Source organism: Daphnia carinata, chromosome 7, assembly GCF_022539665.2.
Source record: "Daphnia carinata strain CSIRO-1 chromosome 7, CSIRO_AGI_Dcar_HiC_V3, whole genome shotgun sequence".
NCBI classification, from domain to species: domain Eukaryota; kingdom Metazoa; phylum Arthropoda; class Branchiopoda; order Diplostraca; family Daphniidae; genus Daphnia; species Daphnia carinata.
Window position 1 is genome coordinate 1,181,325 of NC_081337.1, and position 23,804 is coordinate 1,205,128.

Below are 23,804 nucleotides of genomic sequence, written 5' to 3' on the forward strand. Positions count from 1 at the left end.
AGATGATTGATATAGAGCCTAGCCTACGCCATCTGCTATTTGTTTCGCTTACTATATAGGACATTTGACTTAAAAATTCCTTTGCCGACCTATGAACCGGCTGATAGCGATATCGCTTTCAACGCCAATGATTATCGTTTGATCTCTAAGGTCGCCTTCGGCATCATAGTGTTCTGATACCTATTCTTTCTCTTGCGATAGAACGCTATGTGACCATGTCTGAGAACAAACGGAAAATATATTAAAAGCGCTTCGAAAGCACACACTACAAGTATATAAAAAAGAGCTAAAACACGACAACATTACCAAAGGGGACTATATACGTATTAAATATCAAATACCAGAAAATCACGTAATACGTTAGATAAAACCAAAACTAGAATTCGGAAATAAGAACGACATATTCACGTTCGTTTGTTGTGTTTAATCTGTAGGGTCAGTAGGGTGTTTCCTTGCCATTTCAGTCTACACGTGGATCACTGCCTATTTTGATTCGCTCCTGAATGTAGACCAACTACAGTGGTCAATGACTAGCAGTTGGTACTCGACAAGTGTTCGCTTTATGCTGCTTGGAGATAATGCGAGGGATTGGTGATAACTCATCACGTCCTCGGTAGTATAGTGGTCAGTATCCCCGCCTGTCACGCGGGAGACCGGGGTTCAATTCCCCGCCGGGGAGAGGATGGGTTGCGGTGCTCAATTGCCAACGATTTTGTTTCAGACACCTTTAAAATTAAGAGAGGGAAACCAAGCACGCTTTTCTCCTACATGCAGTTTTAATGGTCGTGCTCTCGTGGAAACAACTATACACGATTGAGCATTGGTTTCTTAAATTTCGACAATTACACACGTTCTTCTCGCCCACGAAACATAAGATTTTCACTCGTCGAATCTTGTATGACGCGCCACCTGCTGTTTGCTTCTTGAATCCTGCGGTGCAGATGATTGATATAGAGCCTAGCCTACGCCATCTGCTATTTGTTTCGCTTACTATATAGGACATTTGACTTAAAAATTCCTTTGCCGACCTATGAACCGGCTGATAGCGATATCGCTTTCAACGCCAATGATTATCGTTTGATCTCTAAGGTCGCCTTCGGCATCATAGTGTTCTGATACCTATTCTTTCTCTTGCGATAGAACGCTATGTGACCATGTCTGAGAACAAACGGAAAATATATTAAAAGCGCTTCGAAAGCACACACTACAAGTATATAAAAAAGAGCTAAAACACGACAACATTACCAAAGGGGACTATATACGTATTAAATATCAAATACCAGAAAATCACGTAATACGTTAGATAAAACCAAAACTAGAATTCGGAAATAAGAACGACATATTCACGTTCGTTTGTTGTGTTTAATCTGTAGGGTCAGTAGGGTGTTTCCTTGCCATTTCAGTCTACACGTGGATCACTGCCTATTTTGATTCGCTCCTGAATGTAGACCAACTACAGTGGTCAATGACTAGCAGTTGGTACTCGACAAGTGTTCGCTTTATGCTGCTTGGAGATAATGCGAGGGATTGGTGATAACTCATCACGTCCTCGGTAGTATAGTGGTCAGTATCCCCGCCTGTCACGCGGGAGACCGGGGTTCAATTCCCCGCCGGGGAGAGGATGGGTTGCGGTGCTCAATTGCCAACGATTTTGTTTCAGACACCTTTAAAATTAAGAGAGGGAAACCAAGCACGCTTTTCTCCTACATGCAGTTTTAATGGTCGTGCTCTCGTGGAAACAACTATACACGATTGAGCATTGGTTTCTTAAATTTCGACAATTACACACGTTCTTCTCGCCCACGAAACATAAGATTTTCACTCGTCGAATCTTGTATGACGCGCCACCTGCTGTTTGCTTCTTGAATCCTGCGGTGCAGATGATTGATATAGAGCCTAGCCTACGCCATCTGCTATTTGTTTCGCTTACTATATAGGACATTTGACTTAAAAATTCCTTTGCCGACCTATGAACCGGCTGATAGCGATATCGCTTTCAACGCCAATGATTATCGTTTGATCTCTAAGGTCGCCTTCGGCATCATAGTGTTCTGATACCTATTCTTTCTCTTGCGATAGAACGCTATGTGACCATGTCTGAGAACAAACGGAAAATATATTAAAAGCGCTTCGAAAGCACACACTACAAGTATATAAAAAAGAGCTAAAACACGACAACATTACCAAAGGGGACTATATACGTATTAAATATCAAATACCAGAAAATCACGTAATACGTTAGATAAAACCAAAAACTAGAATTCGGAAATAAGAACGACATATTCACGTTCGTTTGTTGTGTTTAATCTGTAGGGTCAGTAGGGTGTTTCCTTGCCATTTCAGTCTACACGTGGATCACTGCCTATTTTGATTCGCTCCTGAATGTAGACCAACTACAGTGGTCAATGACTAGCAGTTGGTACTCGACAAGTGTTCGCTTTATGCTGCTTGGAGATAATGCGAGGGATTGGTGATAACTCATCACGTCCTCGGTAGTATAGTGGTCAGTATCCCCGCCTGTCACGCGGGAGACCGGGGTTCAATTCCCCGCCGGGGAGAGGATGGGTTGCGGTGCTCAATTGCCAACGATTTTGTTTCAGACACCTTTAAAATTAAGAGAGGGAAACCAAGCACGCTTTTCTCCTACATGCAGTTTTAATGGTCGTGCTCTCGTGGAAACAACTATACACGATTGAGCATTGGTTTCTTAAATTTCGACAATTACACACGTTCTTCTCGCCCACGAAACATAAGATTTTCACTCGTCGAATCTTGTATGACGCGCCACCTGCTGTTTGCTTCTTGAATCCTGCGGTGCAGATGATTGATATAGAGCCTAGCCTACGCCATCTGCTATTTGTTTCGCTTACTATATAGGACATTTGACTTAAAAATTCCTTTGCCGACCTATGAACCGGCTGATAGCGATATCGCTTTCAACGCCAATGATTATCGTTTGATCTCTAAGGTCGCCTTCGGCATCATAGTGTTCTGATACCTATTCTTTCTCTTGCGATAGAACGCTATGTGACCATGTCTGAGAACAAACGGAAAATATATTAAAAGCGCTTCGAAAGCACACACTACAAGTATATAAAAAAGAGCTAAAACACGACAACATTACCAAAGGGGACTATATACGTATTAAATATCAAATACCAGAAAATCACGTAATACGTTAGATAAAACCAAAACTAGAATTCGGAAATAAGAACGACATATTCACGTTCGTTTGTTGTGTTTAATCTGTAGGGTCAGTAGGGTGTTTCCTTGCCATTTCAGTCTACACGTGGATCACTGCCTATTTTGATTCGCTCCTGAATGTAGACCAACTACAGTGGTCAATGACTAGCAGTTGGTACTCGACAAGTGTTCGCTTTATGCTGCTTGGAGATAATGCGAGGGATTGGTGATAACTCATCACGTCCTCGGTAGTATAGTGGTCAGTATCCCCGCCTGTCACGCGGGAGACCGGGGTTCAATTCCCCGTCGGGGAGAGGATGGGTTGCGGTGCTCAATTGCCAACGATTTTGTTTCAGACACCTTTAAAATTAAGAGAGGGAAACCAAGCACGCTTTTCTCCTACATGCAGTTTTAATGGTCGTGCTCTCGTGGAAACAACTATACACGATTGAGCATTGGTTTCTTAAATTTCGACAATTACACACGTTCTTCTCGCCCACGAAACATAAGATTTTCACTCGTCGAATCTTGTATGACGCGCCACCTGCTGTTTGCTTCTTGAATCCTGCGGTGCAGATGATTGATATAGAGCCTAGCCTACGCCATCTGCTATTTGTTTCGCTTACTATATAGGACATTTGACTTAAAAATTCCTTTGCCGACCTATGAACCGGCTGATAGCGATATCGCTTTCAACGCCAATGATTATCGTTTGATCTCTAAGGTCGCCTTCGGCATCATAGTGTTCTGATACCTATTCTTTCTCTTGCGATAGAACGCTATGTGACCATGTCTGAGAACAAACGGAAAATATATTAAAAGCGCTTCGAAAGCACACACTACAAGTATATAAAAAAGAGCTAAAACACGACAACATTACCAAAGGGGACTATATACGTATTAAATATCAAATACCAGAAAATCACGTAATACGTTAGATAAAACCAAAACTAGAATTCGGAAATAAGAACGACATATTCACGTTCGTTTGTTGTGTTTAATCTGTAGGGTCAGTAGGGTGTTTCCTTGCCATTTCAGTCTACACGTGGATCACTGCCTATTTTGATTCGCTCCTGAATGTAGACCAACTACAGTGGTCAATGACTAGCAGTTGGTACTCGACAAGTGTTCGCTTTATGCTGCTTGGAGATAATGCGAGGGATTGGTGATAACTCATCACGTCCTCGGTAGTATAGTGGTCAGTATCCCCGCCTGTCACGCGGGAGACCGGGGTTCAATTCCCCGCCGGGGAGAGGATGGGTTGCGGTGCTCAATTGCCAACGATTTTGTTTCAGACACCTTTAAAATTAAGAGAGGGAAACCAAGCACGCTTTTCTCCTACATGCAGTTTTAATGGTCGTGCTCTCGTGGAAACAACTATACACGATTGAGCATTGGTTTCTTAAATTTCGACAATTACACACGTTCTTCTCGCCCACGAAACATAAGATTTTCACTCGTCGAATCTTGTATGACGCGCCACCTGCTGTTTGCTTCTTGAATCCTGCGGTGCAGATGATTGATATAGAGCCTAGCCTACGCCATCTGCTATTTGTTTCGCTTACTATATAGGACATTTGACTTAAAAATTCCTTTGCCGACCTATGAACCGGCTGATAGCGATATCGCTTTCAACGCCAATGATTATCGTTTGATCTCTAAGGTCGCCTTCGGCATCATAGTGTTCTGATACCTATTCTTTCTCTTGCGATAGAACGCTATGTGACCATGTCTGAGAACAAACGGAAAATATATTAAAAGCGCTTCGAAAGCACACACTACAAGTATATAAAAAAGAGCTAAAACACGACAACATTACCAAAGGGGACTATATACGTATTAAATATCAAATACCAGAAAATCACGTAATACGTTAGATAAAACCAAAACTAGAATTCGGAAATAAGAACGACATATTCACGTTCGTTTGTTGTGTTTAATCTGTAGGGTCAGTAGGGTGTTTCCTTGCCATTTCAGTCTACACGTGGATCACTGCCTATTTTGATTCGCTCCTGAATGTAGACCAACTACAGTGGTCAATGACTAGCAGTTGGTACTCGACAAGTGTTCGCTTTATGCTGCTTGGAGATAATGCGAGGGATTGGTGATAACTCATCACGTCCTCGGTAGTATAGTGGTCAGTATCCCCGCCTGTCACGCGGGAGACCGGGGTTCAATTCCCCGCCGGGGAGAGGATGGGTTGCGGTGCTCAATTGCCAACGATTTTGTTTCAGACACCTTTAAAATTAAGAGAGGGAAACCAAGCACGCTTTTCTCCTACATGCAGTTTTAATGGTCGTGCTCTCGTGGAAACAACTATACACGATTGAGCATTGGTTTCTTAAATTTCGACAATTACACACGTTCTTCTCGCCCACGAAACATAAGATTTTCACTCGTCGAATCTTGTATGACGCGCCACCTGCTGTGTTTGCTTCTTGAATCCTGCGGTGCAGATGATTGATATAGAGCCTAGCCTACGCCATCTGCTATTTGTTTCGCTTACTATATAGGACATTTGACTTAAAAATTCCTTTGCCGACCTATGAACCGGCTGATAGCGATATCGCTTTCAACGCCAATGATTATCGTTTGATCTCTAAGGTCGCCTTCGGCATCATAGTGTTCTGATACCTATTCTTTCTCTTGCGATAGAACGCTATGTGACCATGTCTGAGAACAAACGGAAAATATATTAAAAGCGCTTCGAAAGCACACACTACAAGTATATAAAAAAGAGCTAAAACACGACAACATTACCAAAGGGGACTATATACGTATTAAATATCAAATACCAGAAAATCACGTAATACGTTAGATAAAACCAAAACTAGAATTCGGAAATAAGAACGACATATTCACGTTCGTTTGTTGTGTTTAATCTGTAGGGTCAGTAGGGTGTTTCCTTGCCATTTCAGTCTACACGTGGATCACTGCCTATTTTGATTCGCTCCTGAATGTAGACCAACTACAGTGGTCAATGACTAGCAGTTGGTACTCGACAAGTGTTCGCTTTATGCTGCTTGGAGATAATGCGAGGGATTGGTGATAACTCATCACGTCCTCGGTAGTATAGTGGTCAGTATCCCCGCCTGTCACGCGGGAGACCGGGGTTCAATTCCCCGCCGAGGAGAGGATGGGTTGCGGTGCTCAATTGCCAACGATTTTGTTTCAGACACCTTTAAAATTAAGAGAGGGAAACCAAGCACGCTTTTCTCCTACATGCAGTTTTAATGGTCGTGCTCTCGTGGAAACAACTATACACGATTGAGCATTGGTTTCTTAAATTTCGACAATTACACACGTTCTTCTCGCCCACGAAACATAAGATTTTCACTCGTCGAATCTTGTATGACGCGCCACCTGCTGTTTGCTTCTTGAATCCTGCGGTGCAGATGATTGATATAGAGCCTAGCCGACGCCATCTGCTATTTGTTTCGCTTACTATATAGGACATTTGACTTAAAAATTCCTTTGCCGACCTATGAACCGGCTGATAGCGATATCGCTTTCAACGCCAATGATTATCGTTTGATCTCTAAGGTCGCCTTCGGCATCATAGTGTTCTGATACCTATTCTTTCTCTTGCGATAGAACGCTATGTGACCATGTCTGAGAACAAACGGAAAATATATTAAAAGCGCTTCGAAAGCACACACTACAAGTATATAAAAAAGAGCTAAAACACGACAACATTACCAAAGGGGACTATATACGTATTAAATATCAAATACCAGAAAATCACGTAATACGTTAGATAAAACCAAAACTAGAATTCGGAAATAAGAACGACATATTCACGTTCGTTTGTTGTGTTTAATCTGTAGGGTCAGTAGGGTGTTTCCTTGCCATTTCAGTCTACACGTGGATCACTGCCTATTTTGATTCGCTCCTGAATGTAGACCAACTACAGTGGTCAATGACTAGCAGTTGGTACTCGACAAGTGTTCGCTTTATGCTGCTTGGAGATAATGCGAGGGATTGGTGATAACTCATCACGTCCTCGGTAGTATAGTGGTCAGTATCCCCGCCTGTCACGCGGGAGACCGGGGTTCAATTCCCCGCCGGGGAGAGGATGGGTTGCGGTGCTCAATTGCCAACGATTTTGTTTCAGACACCTTTAAAATTAAGAGAGGGAAACCAAGCACGCTTTTCTCCTACATGCAGTTTTAATGGTCGTGCTCTCGTGGAAACAACTATACACGATTGAGCATTGGTTTCTTAAATTTCGACAATTACACACGTTCTTCTCGCCCACGAAACATAAGATTTTCACTCGTCGAATCTTGTATGACGCGCCACCTGCTGTTTGCTTCTTGAATCCTGCGGTGCAGATGATTGATATAGAGCCTAGCCTACGCCATCTGCTATTTGTTTCGCTTACTATATAGGACATTTGACTTAAAAATTCCTTTGCCGACCTATGAACCGGCTGATAGCGATATCGCTTTCAACGCCAATGATTATCGTTTGATCTCTAAGGTCGCCTTCGGCATCATAGTGTTCTGATACCTATTCTTTCTCTTGCGATAGAACGCTATGTGACCATGTCTGAGAACAAACGGAAAATTATATTAAAAGCGCTTCGAAAGCACACACTACAAGTATATAAAAAAGAGCTAAAACACGACAACATTACCAAAGGGGACTATATACGTATTAAATATCAAATACCAGAAAATCACGTAATACGTTAGATAAAACCAAAACTAGAATTCGGAAATAAGAACGACATATTCACGTTCGTTTGTTGTGTTTAATCTGTAGGGTCAGTAGGGTGTTTCCTTGCCATTTCAGTCTACACGTGGATCACTGCCTATTTTGATTCGCTCCTGAATGTAGACCAACTACAGTGGTCAATGACTAGCAGTTGGTACTCGACAAGTGTTCGCTTTATGCTGCTTGGAGATAATGCGAGGGATTGGTGATAACTCATCACGTCCTCGGTAGTATAGTGGTCAGTATCCCCGCCTGTCACGCGGGAGACCGGGGTTCAATTCCCCGCCGGGGAGAGGATGGGTTGCGGTGCTCAATTGCCAACGATTTTGTTTCAGACACCTTTAAAATTAAGAGAGGGAAACCAAGCACGCTTTTCTCCTACATGCAGTTTTAATGGTCGTGCTCTCGTGGAAACAACTATACACGATTGAGCATTGGTTTCTTAAATTTCGACAATTACACACGTTCTTCTCGCCCACGAAACATAAGATTTTCACTCGTCGAATCTTGTATGACGCGCCACCTGCTGTTTGCTTCTTGAATCCTGCGGTGCAGATGATTGATATAGAGCCTAGCCTACGCCATCTGCTATTTGTTTCGCTTACTATATAGGACATTTGACTTAAAAATTCCTTTGCCGACCTATGAACCGGCTGATAGCGATATCGCTTTCAACGCCAATGATTATCGTTTGATCTCTAAGGTCGCCTTCGGCATCATAGTGTTCTGATACCTATTCTTTCTCTTGCGATAGAACGCTATGTGACCATGTCTGAGAACAAACGGAAAATATATTAAAAGCGCTTCGAAAGCACACACTACAAGTATATAAAAAAGAGCTAAAACACGACAACATTACCAAAGGGGACTATATACGTATTAAATATCAAATACCAGAAAATCACGTAATACGTTAGATAAAACCAAAACTAGAATTCGGAAATAAGAACGACATATTCACGTTCGTTTGTTGTGTTTAATCTGTAGGGTCAGTAGGGTGTTTCCTTGCCATTTCAGTCTACACGTGGATCACTGCCTATTTTGATTCGCTCCTGAATGTAGACCAACTACAGTGGTCAATGACTAGCAGTTGGTACTCGACAAGTGTTCGCTTTATGCTGCTTGGAGATAATGCGAGGGATTGGTGATAACTCATCACGTCCTCGGTAGTATAGTGGTCAGTATCCCCGCCTGTCACGCGGAGACCGGGGTTCAATTCCCCGCCGGGGAGAGGATGGGTTGCGGTGCTCAATTGCCAACGATTTTGTTTCAGACACCTTTAAAATTAAGAGAGGGAAACCAAGCACGCTTTTCTCCTACATGCAGTTTTAATGGTCGTGCTCTCGTGGAAACAACTATACACGATTGAGCATTGGTTTCTTAAATTTCGACAATTACACACGTTCTTCTCGCCCACGAAACATAAGATTTTCACTCGTCGAATCTTGTATGACGCGCCACCTGCTGTTTGCTTCTTGAATCCTGCGGTGCAGATGATTGATATAGAGCCTAGCCTACGCCATCTGCTATTTGTTTCGCTTACTATATAGGACATTTGACTTAAAAATTCCTTTGCCGACCTATGAACCGGCTGATAGCGATATCGCTTTCAACGCCAATGATTATCGTTTGATCTCTAAGGTCGCCTTCGGCATCATAGTGTTCTGATACCTATTCTTTCTCTTGCGATAGAACGCTATGTGACCATGTCTGAGAACAAACGGAAAATATATTAAAAGCGCTTCGAAAGCACACACTACAAGTATATAAAAAAGAGCTAAAACACGACAACATTACCAAAGGGGACTATATACGTATTAAATATCAAATACCAGAAAATCACGTAATACGTTAGATAAAACCAAAACTAGAATTCGGAAATAAGAACGACATATTCACGTTCGTTTGTTGTGTTTAATCTGTAGGGTCAGTAGGGTGTTTCCTTGCCATTTCAGTCTACACGTGGATCACTGCCTATTTTGATTCGCTCCTGAATGTAGACCAACTACAGTGGTCAATGACTAGCAGTTGGTACTCGACAAGTGTTCGCTTTATGCTGCTTGGAGATAATGCGAGGGATTGGTGATAACTCATCACGTCCTCGGTAGTATAGTGGTCAGTATCCCCGCCTGTCACGCGGGAGACCGGGGTTCAATTCCCCGCCGGGGAGAGGATGGGTTGCGGTGCTCAATTGCCAACGATTTTGTTTCAGACACCTTTAAAATTAAGAGAGGGAAACCAAGCACGCTTTTCTCCTACATGCAGTTTTAATGGTCGTGCTCTCGTGGAAACAACTATACACGATTGAGCATTGGTTTCTTAAATTTCGACAATTACACACGTTCTTCTCGCCCACGAAACATAAGATTTTCACTCGTCGAATCTTGTATGACGCGCCACCTGCTGTTTGCTTCTTGAATCCTGCGGTGCAGATGATTGATATAGAGCCTAGCCTACGCCATCTGCTATTTGTTTCGCTTACTATATAGGACATTTGACTTAAAAATTCCTTTGCCGACCTATGAACCGGCTGATAGCGATATCGCTTTCAACGCCAATGATTATCGTTTGATCTCTAAGGTCGCCTTCGGCATCATAGTGTTCTGATACCTATTCTTTCTCTTGCGATAGAACGCTATGTGACCATGTCTGAGAACAAACGGAAAATATATTAAAAGCGCTTCGAAAGCACACACTACAAGTATATAAAAAAGAGCTAAAACACGACAACATTACCAAAGGGGACTATATACGTATTAAATATCAAATACCAGAAAATCACGTAATACGTTAGATAAAACCAAAACTAGAATTCGGAAATAAGAACGACATATTCACGTCATAACCGTTTATTATACCCCAGTACAAGTGCACACAGTGACAGAGCAAAGGCAACTCCGTTAATGATTAAGAAACACGGGTTTATATACCAGTAAGGGGCTACAGCAGCGCACGTCATGGTGATAATTAGCATCACGCTTAGACGGCGGGAGCGTGACAAGGTCATGGCGCGATGGCTGTATACCACGCGCCATACCCAACTCCGTGTCATGGAGGCGCTGCGCTAAACATACTCAGAGCGGCTCCTATTCGATAGGTGGTGACGTAGTGTGTACACTACGCGTAACACCTACGTCAAGGATAGCATAGGCTACCGTCAAGTATACATGAAAGTGTATATTGACTCATTACATTCCTCCCCCCTTTATCGATAAGAGTAGGTCCTCCAACTCCATACTACACACTAGATATTACTTATGCCCTAGGCGTGTACAAATGGAACTACACACTTCAACATTGTTTATACGAATAAGCTTTCTTGGGTTACATTTTTTCTTGAGGCTTAATCTAGGGTCCCGAACGTTCCAAGATATCTAGGATGTATTTATTTTAATATTGTACTCTGAGTTCTACTTGGTGGGTGCGGCGATTCTTGTAGTTAATCTTCTTCCGATGGTGAACCGGCTCCTCTCCTCCTCTTGCAGCTCCTTTCTCGGTCGTAGTGAATTATCAGCGTTTTCTGGCCTTTTCTTCTCGGTTTTATATTTCTGTTAAGGAATACTTTAGCTATTTCTTCTCTCTCGCCGATGTAATCCGTGGCATAATTTCCAAGATAGTCTGGTTCGTCATATCTTGCGCCGTTCCTTAACAGCACTTCAACTATCTCGGGGTTCCCATATCGTACGGCTGCAATAAGGGCCGTTTCACGGCGCGTCAGAGATTTTTGGTTGACGTTTACACCGTGCATGCATGCACTGTTGACATATTCTTTCTTGCTGTTGAATCTCGCTGCATAGTGTAAGATCGTTTCTCCATCGCGACTTAACTGTTTTATCAGTGGAGTTATCCACAGAAAACCGATGCTTTCTTCGTTTTTTAATGCGATGGCCACCATTAGGGGAGTTTCCCCTAGACAGTTCCATTCGCTAAACTGACACCTGTGGAATGACAGCGTTCCGAGTATGTGTTCGTTGTTGTCTGCGGCGGCTCGGTGAGCTATTGTTTCAGACTTTTCTGTGATGTCGATGTTTGCGCCGAAAGTCAATAATAGTTCCGTGACGTCGTATCTTTTCTTATTTACACTTTCGTGGAGCATGGTTCTTCCATTTGGGAATTTCGTATCCAACAGGCTTCCCACGCTCCTTCCTGTTGCACTTCCCTCCTCTTCTTTTCCTTTCAGAAATTTTCTAAGCGTTTCTCGAGGGGCGTTGATTATTTCGAAGACGAACTGTCCTCGTTCGGCTGCTATGGTGGCTAGCCTCTCGATGCGTTGATTGGCTGCATCGCCGGCCACTAAAGGAGGGAAGGTCTTTAGCATGCAGTTACGGCAACTGCGAGTGATGTGCTCTTTTTGGGCGTGGTTTAGTCCTCCTTCTTCGTTGCTTGCGGGTGTGTCGTAGTAATCACCTCTGTGTCCCATCTTACTCCGATCGTCGTCACTGTGAAACACACTTTCTTCGTCGTCATATTCGTACGGCCCAGCGTTTGAAGTACTTTCAAAGCTTCCGGTCGTATGATACACGTCGTCGTTGTCGCTGCTACTGTCTTCCATTGACGTGGTGTAGTGTCCATCATCGTATTCGCTACTAATGGATTCTTCACCTTCACTTGTGTTTTCTTGGGGCAGTTCACCTTTACTGTGATTGCAATTTGACTGTTTCTCGTCCCGATTGCGGTGCATGTCTGGCAGTTCTACTGTCGTTGCGTCGCTGTCCGCGATATCTCCGTCCTTCTTGATCTGCTCAATCATTTTTCTTAGCTAATTTGGGTCATCGTCACCACTTTCCTCTATTTCGTGTTTCGCGATTTCTACTTCGGTGCACAATTCAGGCCCTATGTCAGACGTCGGACCTTTCTCGATTTTTATGGCTTGTTGAGTTTCATCGGTTCCTATCCAGTCGTTTACTAGATCTTCAACCCAGCACTGGCGTTCCTGTTTGATTGGATCCCGTTCGTTGTTGATTGTAGACGACATCTTGGTTTTAGGGATAGAAAGTCAGGAGTTGTTTGAAGTGTCTGTTGACTCTTGTTAAGATTTGTTTCCAAACTGAAGTTAGTGTTAGTGTACATCATCTTTTATAGAACCCATTTGGTTTGTCGGCTTTTCATCATTAGCTCGGCCTTTTATTTGGGTTATCTTTTAAATGGGGTATCATATTAGGTGTCTATTAGAGCAGAACTATCCTACTATAAGCTTTATTTATTGTTTTTGTCTATTACTGTTTGACTTGCTGTGTTTGTATTTCTTTTGTTTACTTTAAAGCTGGGTTGAGCTAGTTCTTTATTATTATTATCAGGGGTGTTAAAGAATGATATTTCAATTTGTCTACTGGTATCTAAGAGTCTACTGGTATTTACGATTTCTGTGGTTTGGGTCAATTCTAGATATCCTATACCTTTAAGGATTATTTGGGAATTGGAAACATTACTAGATTTATCTCCCCATACTATTGTATTATGATTTTGAATGATTTGACCGTCTTGTTGGGTAGCATTTAAATATCCAAAAGGGCTTTCAATTGGGCTTTCAAGGGTTTCCTGTCTTAATGTTATCTCTTCTGCAAGGCAATTTAGGACGCGATATTCTTTAATGGCATACCACGCACCCTCTCCCGTTGGGGTTGCTGTGAAACTTAATGAGGTTGGGGTGGCCTGCATAATATTGCCTCCGCATTTCTTATCGTTAACCATTTCCCAACATTCTAACGGTGAAATCAGTTTTGTTTCTTGGGAGAAAACCGTGTCGAATGATCCAACCCAAAAGGATCCTGTAATTTTTTTTGTTTTTATCCATTGTTTACAAGTCCATCCTTTCCATGTTTTAATGGGTTTTTGTTTTGTCATTAGGGTATAACTAGTGGGGAAACGTGGGAAATGTAGCCTGGTTCCGACATTTTCTTTATCGCAATAATAGGGTGAATTTATATCCAGTATGCCTCTTGTTTTCACATTCTTACAATCGCATACGGACACGTAAATCGTTTGGGAAGTTTCAAGGGTAGCTAACATGCAAATTACTAGTAGGATTATCTCCATCTGTTACATAAAAAAAATAGTAATTTTATTACTACAGGTTTTTTTGTTTTTTTTTTTATTTAGTTTTGCTTAATTAGTTCTTTTCCTAAGATTATAGCGGGCATTTCCCGAATTGGTTGGGGTGTTTGGTTCGGCATAGGACATTCTTTGGTTTTTGATCAGGGGTACAGGATTCGTGGAGTTTTTTTCTGTTTTCAAATTTAATGAGCCAATCTCTGTTGTTACATTTTTACGTGGTCTTCCAGGGCCTCTTTTGATTTTACTTTCGATTTTCACGTTTGGATTTAGTATTTCTGTGGTGTTTGGTACACTTTCTCGAGGGATATAGAGTTTCAGGCGATTAGAGTTAACTGTTGCTTTTTGTTTTTTGTTTTCAATGTTTCGACCTCGTAAGTTATGTCTGAGAAGTTTCGTGTGATTCGGAACGGTCCGTTCCATCTGTTAATGAATTTACCTGCTGATGGTGGAGCTTTTAGCATTACTAAGTCACCAATTTTATACGCAATTCCTTTTGCTCTTTCATCGTAGTACTTTCTGTTTAGTTTGTGCTTTGAAGAGGTGACTTCTTGCCAGGTCTTGAGCGTTTCTCCATTTTTGATAGTATAATCCACTACTGCCTTCGTCGTGCTCGAGGTTCCGATTTATTTTTATGTCGTTAGGTAGAATTGGTTCTCTTCCGAAAAAAAGGTAAAATGGGGTGTCCTTTAGCGTAGCTTGTTGTGATGTGTTGTACGCCAAGGTGACAAATGGTAGGTATTTGTCCCACTCTTCTGGTTCATCTACTACGTAGCAAGCTAGAATATCACACAGAGTTCTGTTGAATCTTTCTACTAGTCTGTCGGTTTGCGGATGGTAGGCGGTAGTTCTTATCTGCTTGATTTTAAAAAGTTTACACATTTCTTGAACAAGACTCGAAAGGAAATTCGTTCCTTGGTCGGTTAGCACAATCTCGGGTGCTCCATATTTCGTTATCACTTTATTTACCATAATGGATGCGATTGTTTGGGCGGTCTGGTTTTTCATTGGAAATGCAAAAACGGAATGACTGGAATAATCAGACAGAACTAGAACATATTTATATCCCTTAACACTTTCTTGAATTGGTCCTACTATATCCATTGCAATGCGTTGCCATACTCTGTCAACTGGTGGCAGAGGTTGCAATGGTGCTATCGTTGCGCCGAAGGCTTTACGCCTTGCACATCTTAAGCAACTGTTAACGTATGTCGTAACATCTGTTCTCATGTTTGGCCAAAAATATTGTCTTTGTAGTCTCGCTAAAGTCTTCGCTATTCCTAAATGTCCTGCTAACATGTGATCATGATTTTCTTTCATTATTTCTCTTATTGTATTTCCTGGTACCACTAGTCTTCCATATTTGTCTACTAATTCACCTTTTTCGTTTATCTTATATCCATTTATATTCTCTTCCTTTCTGGTTCCCTGTTTCTTTTTTTTTCATTAAATTACCTATAATTCTTCTGCAATTTATATCGTTATGCTGTAGTCGAACCCATTCGCTTTCTTCCTCTTTAATTTCGCTTTTAATCGCTCTTGCGTCTACACTAGCTATAGTTGCTACTGGGGTACGACTAAGGGTATCCGCATTTTGGTGCGATTTACCTGGTCGATATCCAATTACGATATCATATTCTTGGATTTTGAGTGCCCATCTAGCTAGTCGTCCTGCTGGTTCCGCTTTACTCATTAACCATTCTAACGGTCGGTGGTCGGTGTATACTGTAAATTTACGTCCGTATAGGTAGGTTCGAAATACGTTGATTGCATGAACGATCGCATAAGCTTCCTTCTCTGTGGTGGACCACTTGGCTTCGCGGTCATTCAGATGTTTGGAGCTGTATGCAATGACGACTTCTGTGTCGTCTGATTCACTGAGAACTGGTTCGTTAGTCTCACCTGAATCCGCTGATTGAGGTAGAGATTGTATTTGTGCCAAGACTGCACCTATCCCGTACCCAGAGGCATCCGTATAGATGATAAAGTCGCGCGAAAAATCCGGATAACTCAGGATAGGTCTAGTGATGAGACAGTTCTTTATACAATTAAAGGCGTCCCCTTCTGACTCTCCCCATTTCCATTCTGCTGACTTTTTCGTAAGTGCAGTTAATGGATGAGCTTTATCAGCAAAAGCTCTGATAAATTTCCTGTAGTAACTAGCCAAACCTAAGAATGAACTCAATTCTTTTGTATTTTTGGGAGCGGGGTAATCTATAATTGCTTTTAATTTTTTCAAATTTGGTGTTATCCCTTTTCTAGAAACGATGTATCCGAGATAGTCCAATTCTTCTTTAAAAAATTCACACTTCTTTCTTTTTAGCTTAAGTCCCGCAATTTCCAGAAGCTCGAAAACTTTATCTAGGTGCGATAGATGTTCCTTAATCGATTTACTAAATATAATTATATCGTCTAAGTATACTAGGGCGAATTTGTACAGCACGTCTTTCAGAATGTTATTCATTGCTCTTTGGAACGTACTTGGTGCGTTTGTTAACCCAAATGGCATTCTGTTAAATTCGTACTGTCCAAATTCGCAAATGAAAGCTGTTTTATATTTATCCTTTTCTTCAATCTCGATTTGCCAGTATCCGCTCAAAAGATCCAATGATGAAAAATACATAGACCCGCACAATGCATCCACAGTATCGTCAATTCTTGGTAAAGGGTATTTATCTTTAATTGTTATTTTATTTAGCGGCCTATAGTCGATGCACATACGCATCTCTCCATCCTTTTTGGGTACCATTACGATGGCTGCGGCAAACGGGCTGTGGCTCTCCCTTATTATCTTATTTTTTAGCATTACTTCAATTTTAGATTTTACGGTTTCTTTCAGTGCTTCGGGTGTTCTACGGAGTCGTTGATTAATCGGGATGTCATGTCCGGTATTTATAAAATGTTTTACTCGTGATACGAGACCAAGGTCTGATTCCTTGTCCGCAAATAATTGCTCATGTTTGTTAAGTAAGTTTTTTACTTTTGTTAAGACTTCAGTTTCAAATTCTGGGATATTGAATTGTGGTGGTTGGCTATCTAGCGCTTTCGTCTTGTCCTGTTTCGAGATATCACACTGGCTAAAAGGTCCTAAGTTACGGCGATCTTTTGTTGTTAGTTTTCCCTCTTGATTGTTAGTAAGTACTGGTATTATTGGTATGTTAATTCCCGCATTCTCGAAGGTTAGGTTATATAACGGTATATTCTGCCTATAGCTATGTTCTACGCCTAAATGGTCATAGCATATTTCTCTATTTCTAGTATTAATTTTCACGTTATTATTAGATAGAAAATCTAAGCCACAAGATTATTTGTTCTTTTATATAAATTTCACCCAAAAAAAAGAACTTAGCGTTTTAATTTTATTAACTTTACTTAAATGCAATCTTCGTTCAGCTTTTCTATGGCATAGAAGTAATGATTGATTAAATGATTATTATTTATGGTAATTGTTAGTTCATATTGCCCTATTGATTTTAGTGTCTGACCGGATACGGTCCTAAACGTGGGTGTATTTTTATTTTTTATTTGTTTTAGTTCTTTTTCATTTATGCTGAGTAAGGTATCCGCGGAAACTAGACTGGCTGCTGCTCCAGTGTCTATCAAAGCTCTAAGTACTATTCCATAAATTCTAATGGGTATGCGTATTAGTTGGGGTATGTTAGAATCTAATTTATCCGATTTTATGCTACTGCGGGTTAGTGCCTTATCTATTCTATTTGTTGGTGATTCGCATAATTCATAAGTGCCATATTGGTCCAACATTCTCTTGCTATGTGTCCCTTTTTGTTACACTTATGACAAATTATATCTCTGTTTACTGGGGTACGGACTCCTGTACTGCGATATTGGCGATTGCTATCGTTTTGCTGCGGGTACCTGATATCTGCGTGGTTGTTAGTCCTGAAAGGTTGTTGGTATCTTCCCGGTTGATGTGTATAGGGGTGGTTTCGTTGGTGTCGGAAGCCTGTTGTATATGTTGGCTCACGATCCCTTATTGGTGCGTTATGCCTCCAACGTTGTGTAGGTTCGTTTCTCCTAAACGGGCTCGCTTCTCTGCTTTTTGAAAAACTCGGTTCTCTACTGCGTGAATAACTTGACGCTCTGCTGCGGTCTAAGGTATCTCGGAAACGGACTCTGCCTGGGTACTGTTCTCTGGAGTAACCTGGTCTACCTTGGCGTATGTTCGACTGCCGTCCGCTGTTGCCGTAACGGTCGGTGGCTGCAATCTGTACACTGTTTTCCTGTGATGATTCACGATCTTTATTAAAACATTCCAACTCTAATAATCTCTGGCTAAGTTGTTCTAGTTCAGTTTTTTGTTTAGACAATTCGTGATCTTGTTCTTTCTCACGGTCTGTAATTCCAGCAATTACCGCCGTTATTTCTCTATCTTCATTATTTTCCTTTTCGTGCAATATATGTTCTGATATGAACAGTTGTTTGCAAAGCGAATCGAAGTCGTCGGATTTTTCTGGCATTCTGAGGTATAGCTCCGCTTTTACTTTGGGTAAGATCCCTTGAAGTAATATTTTTATCTTTGTCGTATCTCTCATCTTCTTTACTTTATTAAATAGTTGATCCTCTATTATTGTTTTGTCGTGGTCGAGTTTTTCTTCCTTTCCCTCTATGGTGTCGTATAGGCTGTTTAATCTTGACACGAAAGCTCTGCAATTTTCTTCAGGTTTCTGCTTTAGCTTCATTAGTTTTTTCTTCAGCGCACGATTCTCCAGGCGGGATATTTTATTTTCTTGTTCTGCTGTCTGCTTTTTTATTTGCTGAAGTGCTCGATCAAGGTCTTTATTTTTAAGAACAGTTTCTGCTTGCGTCTTAGTTAGCGTGACTTTTTCTGCTTTTGACTTGTCTAGCTGAGTTTTTATTTCGTTTGTAGCTGCTTCTAATTCTTTTATCCTTTCAACGTTTACTGCTATCTGTTTTCTGGTACTGTTTAGTTTTTCTTGTAGTTGGATATTTTCTGCTTCGAGTTTATTAATTGTCTCTTGACCCTCTCTTTCAACGTTTTCGGTAATTTCTTCTCTCTTTTTCAGCCGGTCTTCGAAATATTTTTCAGCTTCTTGTGATTTTTGTAAGTCACTCTCCAATTCTGCAATTCGGGTATTTGCTTTTTCAAGTGAATTTTTCAAGGACTCGTTGTTTTCTTGCAGGTGCTCTAGGGAACTGCTGAGCGTGTACTTTGAACTCTTTGCCTTTTTCTTGTTGCTCTCGATCTGTTTTCGTAGATTGGTATTTTCTGCGGTAATCTGATCTTTTGCTTGCTGCTCTTCTACTTGCTGGTGTAGAGTTTCACTTTGAAGGACAGCTAACGTTTTGCTGAGGAATTCTTTTTCTTTGCCGTGGACTGTTTTTAACTGGTGGATAAGAGTGTCGACGAAATTATTTTCTTCGCCAGATTTCTCTAGTTGACTTTTTAAGGCTTCAGTGGTCTTGCTGATTGACTCGTGTGAGGTGGTGTCGTCTTTTGTCTCGAGATTTTGCTTTATTAGTGAGTGAGTGTATAGTTGTAGAGCGTTGTTTAGCTCTCTGTGGGAGAGTTTTCTCCTTTCTTCCAATTGTTTTATATTTGTTGTTGTTGAAGTTGTTTGGTATGTTTTATTTTTCTCGAGGAGATAGTTATATTCTAGCTCTACGAGCTCTTTCCACTTTATAGCAAAATTTTCTTTGAGGGTTTGTGTCTCAGAGTTTTGTGTTGGTAAGGTAGGATATAGTGGAGGTATGTTACGACGGGTAAGTCTGGGTAGATCGGGTTGGTTTCGAGAGTTGCCACTACTTGTATATCTTTAAAAGTGCTATACATTCGCTTACCTCGTCTACGTCAACTTCGGACTCGTATATTTTGCTCTTACTTCATGTGGTACGCATGTACTTTTAGGGTTTATTACGGTGAACCTTTTATATATCTGAATGTCTCGTTGGGACCTCTAAATGTAAGGTTCTCATAACCGTTTATTATACCCCAGTACAAGTGCACACAGTGACAGAGCAAAGGCAACTCCGATTAATGATTAAGAAACACGGGTTTATATACCAGTAAGGGGCTACAGCAGCGCACGTCATGGTGATAATTAGCATCACGCTTAGACGGCGGGAGCGTGACAAGATCATGGCGCGATGGCTGTATACCACGCGCCATACCCAATTCCGTGTCATGGAGGCGCTGCGCTAAACATACTCAGAGCGGCTCCTATTCGATAGGTGGTGACGTAGTGTGTACACTACGCGTCGCACCTACGACAAGGATAGCATAGGCTACCGTCAAGTATACATGAAAGTGTATATTGACTCATTACAGTAGGCTGTTTCCTTGCCATTTCAGTCTACACGTGGATCACTGCCTATTTTGATTCGCTCCTGAATGTAGACCAACTACAGTGGTCAATGACTAGCAGTTGGTACTCGACAAGTGTTCGCTTTATGCTGCTTGGAGATAATGCGAGGGATTGGTTATAACTCATCACGTCCTCGGTAGTATAGTGGTCAGTATCCCCGCCTGTCACGCGGGAGACCTGGGTTCAATTCCCCGCCGGGGAGAGGATGGGTTGCGGTGCTCAATTGCCAACGATTTTGTTTCAGACACCTTTAAAATTAAGAGAGGGAAACCAAGCACGCTTTTCTCCTACATGCAGTTTTAATGGTCGTGCTCTCGTGGAAACAATTATACACGATTGAGCATTGGTTTCTTAAATTTCGACAATTACACACGTTCTTCTCGCCCACGAAACATAAGATTTTCACTCGTCGAATCTTGTATGACGCGCCACCTGCTGTTTGCTTCTTGAATCCTGCGGTGCAGATGATTGATATAGAGCCTAGCCTACACCATCTGCTATTTGTTTCGCTTACTATATAGGACATTTGACTTAAAAATTCCTTTGCCGACCTATGAACCGGCTGATAGCGATATCGCTTTCAACGCCAATGATTATCGTTTGATCTCTAAGGTCGCCTTCGGCATCATAGTGTTCTGATATTCTCTTGCGATAGAACGCTATGTGACCATGTCTGAGAACAAACGGAAAATATATTAAAAGCGCTTCGAAAGCACACACTACAAGTATATAAAAAAGAGCTAAAACACGACAACATTACCAAAGGGGACTATATACGTATTAAATATCAAATACCAGAAAATCACGTAATACGTTAGATAAAACCAAAACTAGAATTCGGAAATAAGAACGACATATTCACGTTCGTTTGTGCGTGTTTAATCTGTAGGGTCAGTAGGGTATTTCCTTGCCATTTCAGTCTACACGTGGATCACTGCCTATTTTGATTCGCTCCTGAATGTAGACCAACCACAGTGGTCAATGACTAGCAGTTGGTACTCGACAAGTGTTCGCTTTATGCTGCTTGGAGATAATGCGAGGGATTGGTGATAACTCATCACGTCCTCGGTAGTATAGTGGTCAGTATCCCCGCTTGTCACGCGGGAGACCGGGGTTCAATTCCCCGCCGGGGAGAGGATGGGTTGCGGTGCTCAATTGCCAACGATTTTGTTTCAGACACCTTTAAAATAAAGAGAAGGAAACCAAGCACGCTTTTCTCCTACATGCAGTTTTAATGGTCGTGCTCTCGTGGAAACAACTATACACGATTGAGCATTGGTTTCTTAAATTTCGACAATTACACACGTTCTTCTCGCCCACGAAACATAAGATTTTCACTCGTCGAATCTTGTATGACGCGCCACCTGCTGTTTGCTTCTTGAATCCTGCGGTGCAGATGATTGATATAGAGCCTAGCCTACGCCATCTGCTATTTGTTTCGCTTACTATATAGGACATTTGACTTAAAAATTCCTTTGTCGACCTATGAACCGGCTGATAGCGATATCGCTTTCAACGCCAATGATTATCGTATGATCTCTAAGGTCGCCTTCGGCATCATAGTGTTCTGATACCTATTCTTTCTCTTGCGATAGAATGCTATGTGACCATGTCTGAGAACAAACGGAAAATATATTAAAAGCGCTTCGAAACCACACTGTCACCGATTTGATCGGTGGGGTTAGAACCCGGTAGAGGGCTCCCTGTTCGCCACACTCTATTTTGTTTCCCTTCCCCTTTTTTTTGTTTTCTTGGTTGCCCGAGCGGGTCGAACCGGAGCAGTAAGTTTAAGTCTGATATACAGTCTCTACGAGTCTGTTTTCTGTCTCGTTGTCTTCCCTTTGTACCTCCTTTCAAGTCGACAATCACGTCGAAATACCCTCTTGTCCGTCGAAGTGTTCCTTGTTCAGTCAATACAAGTATAGCAAACTTCGTCAGTTATAATTTTGGACAAGACAAGAAAGCAAAGGTAAAGAGACTGACAAAATAAAAGCTATTGCTACTCTCTAATTTGAGATAAGCAACAAATGGTGCCGAAACCCGGGACTCTGGAAATCGAATAGTGTAAATTTCCATTTCCAGCTGTCCAACTTTGTACTTTAGCGACCTCGTGTTGTTCACGTTCCGTAACCACGCTGGTCGACCAACCGTTCGAACTGTATCCGTTGATATCGTCTACATCCTGCGTCTGTTAAGCATTTGTGCTACCTTACTTCAATTGCAAGATGAGTGAGACCCAAGGAATCATCGAAGATCCTACCAAAAGGGAACCTACAACGGCCATAAAAACCGCTGAGTCGGGGCCGGTTCATGATGGAGGAAGTATAGGAGTCATCTCAAGACCCACCAAGGAAGAAGCTGAAATGGCCTTACAAATCGCCGAGGCGGGGCCCAATCACCATGGTGGAAATTTGAGTCACGACCCATCAATTCCCAATCTCACTCAATCACGAGGTCTACGGAAGAGGGAGCATACCACGCTGTCGACCAGGATCCACGAATGTATCCGCCAACATCGTCAAGGCATTCGTCTCAGCAAGGGCCAATTGAGCATCTGGCGCATCGAACTCGTCCGCCTGTTCGATAGCACCATGGAACTCCACGAGAAATACGTGGAGACAGTTACCAATCTGCCTGGTAAACGCCGAGCCGAGTGTGAACGCTGGGAAGTGCAGTTCACGACAGACCACCAAAGTGTAGTGTCAGAAATCGACCAACACCTAGCATCGCGGTCGATTGCATCATCATCACTTGCATCGTCAGTCACTATCAATTCAACAGTGGCGAAAGCAAGTGTAAAAGAAAATTCGACTGTATCTTTAAGGATCCAACAGCTTGAAACTCAAGCTCGCCAGACTCAAGATGTCCTAAATCGACATGGGGAGCTTTTATCAGACATTGTAAATGACATCAAGAAGTCATCTCTGCAAGCCAAACGGCAAAGTGAGGCGTTATTTGCGATCGAGCAAATTCTACAATCGATCCACGAGGTCAACGAGAAATCTTTAGTAACCGTAGAAAAGAAGATGGACATTTGACTCAAGTCTGCGATGGGCCAAATGGTGGAAGAAAACGAGTCCAGTTCTAAGAAAGTTGAGGAGAAACTAGAAGCTATTCAGAAAAATAGTGAGTCGCAGTCCAAAGAACTCGAAAGGTTAAAATGCCTTGTACAACAGACGTGTGCAAAAATGTCTAGAAAATGGCCCGAGGGTGAAAATGTCTCATCCCAAGTTCGTCTAGACACGTCGATACAAAGCATGTTGTCTCAACGCCGCGAAGCTTTAGGATGGCCGCAAGGCATTACCCCATCCTCACCGCCACAGGCAGCCAACCTATTGGAGCAATGCAGAAGAGCCGGGACAACGGGCGAGCAAATGGACAGCATAGGGGCAACTATCGACATGTCTAACGATCCATCGTTTAGCTGCCAGCAACAGCCAAAGGGCGATCTAAAATCTGATTCTAGTCTCATCTGCAAACTTGTCAATTCTTTGACAATGTCATCAC

The 23,804-nt window shown here is 41.9% G+C and overlaps 1 protein-coding gene and 13 non-coding genes across 14 annotated transcripts; 13 read left to right on the top strand and 1 right to left on the bottom strand.

Moving 5' to 3' along the window:
* The first annotated feature begins 607 nt into the window (after positions 1-607).
* Positions 608-679, top strand: Trnad-guc (transfer RNA aspartic acid (anticodon GUC)). The gene has a single exon. It is a non-coding gene; the product is annotated as a tRNA-Asp (tRNA).
* Positions 680-1,546: 867 nt separating this feature from the next.
* On the top strand, positions 1,547-1,618 carry Trnad-guc (transfer RNA aspartic acid (anticodon GUC)). The gene has a single exon. It is a non-coding gene; the product is annotated as a tRNA-Asp (tRNA).
* Positions 1,619-2,486: 868 nt separating this feature from the next.
* On the top strand, positions 2,487-2,558 carry Trnad-guc (transfer RNA aspartic acid (anticodon GUC)). Its single transcript has one exon. It is a non-coding gene; the product is annotated as a tRNA-Asp (tRNA).
* Positions 2,559-3,425: 867 nt separating this feature from the next.
* Trnad-guc (transfer RNA aspartic acid (anticodon GUC)) lies at positions 3,426-3,497 on the top strand. The gene has a single exon. It is a non-coding gene; the product is annotated as a tRNA-Asp (tRNA).
* Positions 3,498-4,364: 867 nt separating this feature from the next.
* Positions 4,365-4,436, top strand: Trnad-guc (transfer RNA aspartic acid (anticodon GUC)). Its single transcript has one exon. It is a non-coding gene; the product is annotated as a tRNA-Asp (tRNA).
* An 867-nt stretch (positions 4,437-5,303) lies between these two features.
* Trnad-guc (transfer RNA aspartic acid (anticodon GUC)) lies at positions 5,304-5,375 on the top strand. The gene has a single exon. It is a non-coding gene; the product is annotated as a tRNA-Asp (tRNA).
* Positions 5,376-6,244: 869 nt separating this feature from the next.
* Trnad-guc (transfer RNA aspartic acid (anticodon GUC)) lies at positions 6,245-6,316 on the top strand. Its single transcript has one exon. It is a non-coding gene; the product is annotated as a tRNA-Asp (tRNA).
* Positions 6,317-7,183: 867 nt separating this feature from the next.
* Positions 7,184-7,255, top strand: Trnad-guc (transfer RNA aspartic acid (anticodon GUC)). Its single transcript has one exon. It is a non-coding gene; the product is annotated as a tRNA-Asp (tRNA).
* An 868-nt stretch (positions 7,256-8,123) lies between these two features.
* Positions 8,124-8,195, top strand: Trnad-guc (transfer RNA aspartic acid (anticodon GUC)). The gene has a single exon. It is a non-coding gene; the product is annotated as a tRNA-Asp (tRNA).
* Positions 8,196-9,062: 867 nt separating this feature from the next.
* Trnad-guc (transfer RNA aspartic acid (anticodon GUC)) lies at positions 9,063-9,133 on the top strand. The gene has a single exon. It is a non-coding gene; the product is annotated as a tRNA-Asp (tRNA).
* Positions 9,134-10,000: 867 nt separating this feature from the next.
* Trnad-guc (transfer RNA aspartic acid (anticodon GUC)) lies at positions 10,001-10,072 on the top strand. Its single transcript has one exon. It is a non-coding gene; the product is annotated as a tRNA-Asp (tRNA).
* Positions 10,073-11,341: 1,269 nt separating this feature from the next.
* On the bottom strand, positions 11,342-12,652 carry LOC130698700 (serine/threonine-protein phosphatase 6 regulatory ankyrin repeat subunit C-like). The gene has a single exon (XM_057521385.1). It carries the CDS (start codon positions 12,650-12,652, stop codon positions 11,342-11,344), a length of 1,311 nt encoding a protein of 436 aa, XP_057377368.1.
* A 7,775-nt stretch (positions 12,653-20,427) lies between these two features.
* Trnad-guc (transfer RNA aspartic acid (anticodon GUC)) lies at positions 20,428-20,499 on the top strand. Its single transcript has one exon. It is a non-coding gene; the product is annotated as a tRNA-Asp (tRNA).
* Positions 20,500-21,359: 860 nt separating this feature from the next.
* Positions 21,360-21,431, top strand: Trnad-guc (transfer RNA aspartic acid (anticodon GUC)). Its single transcript has one exon. It is a non-coding gene; the product is annotated as a tRNA-Asp (tRNA).
* The last annotated feature ends 2,373 nt before the right edge of the window (positions 21,432-23,804 follow it).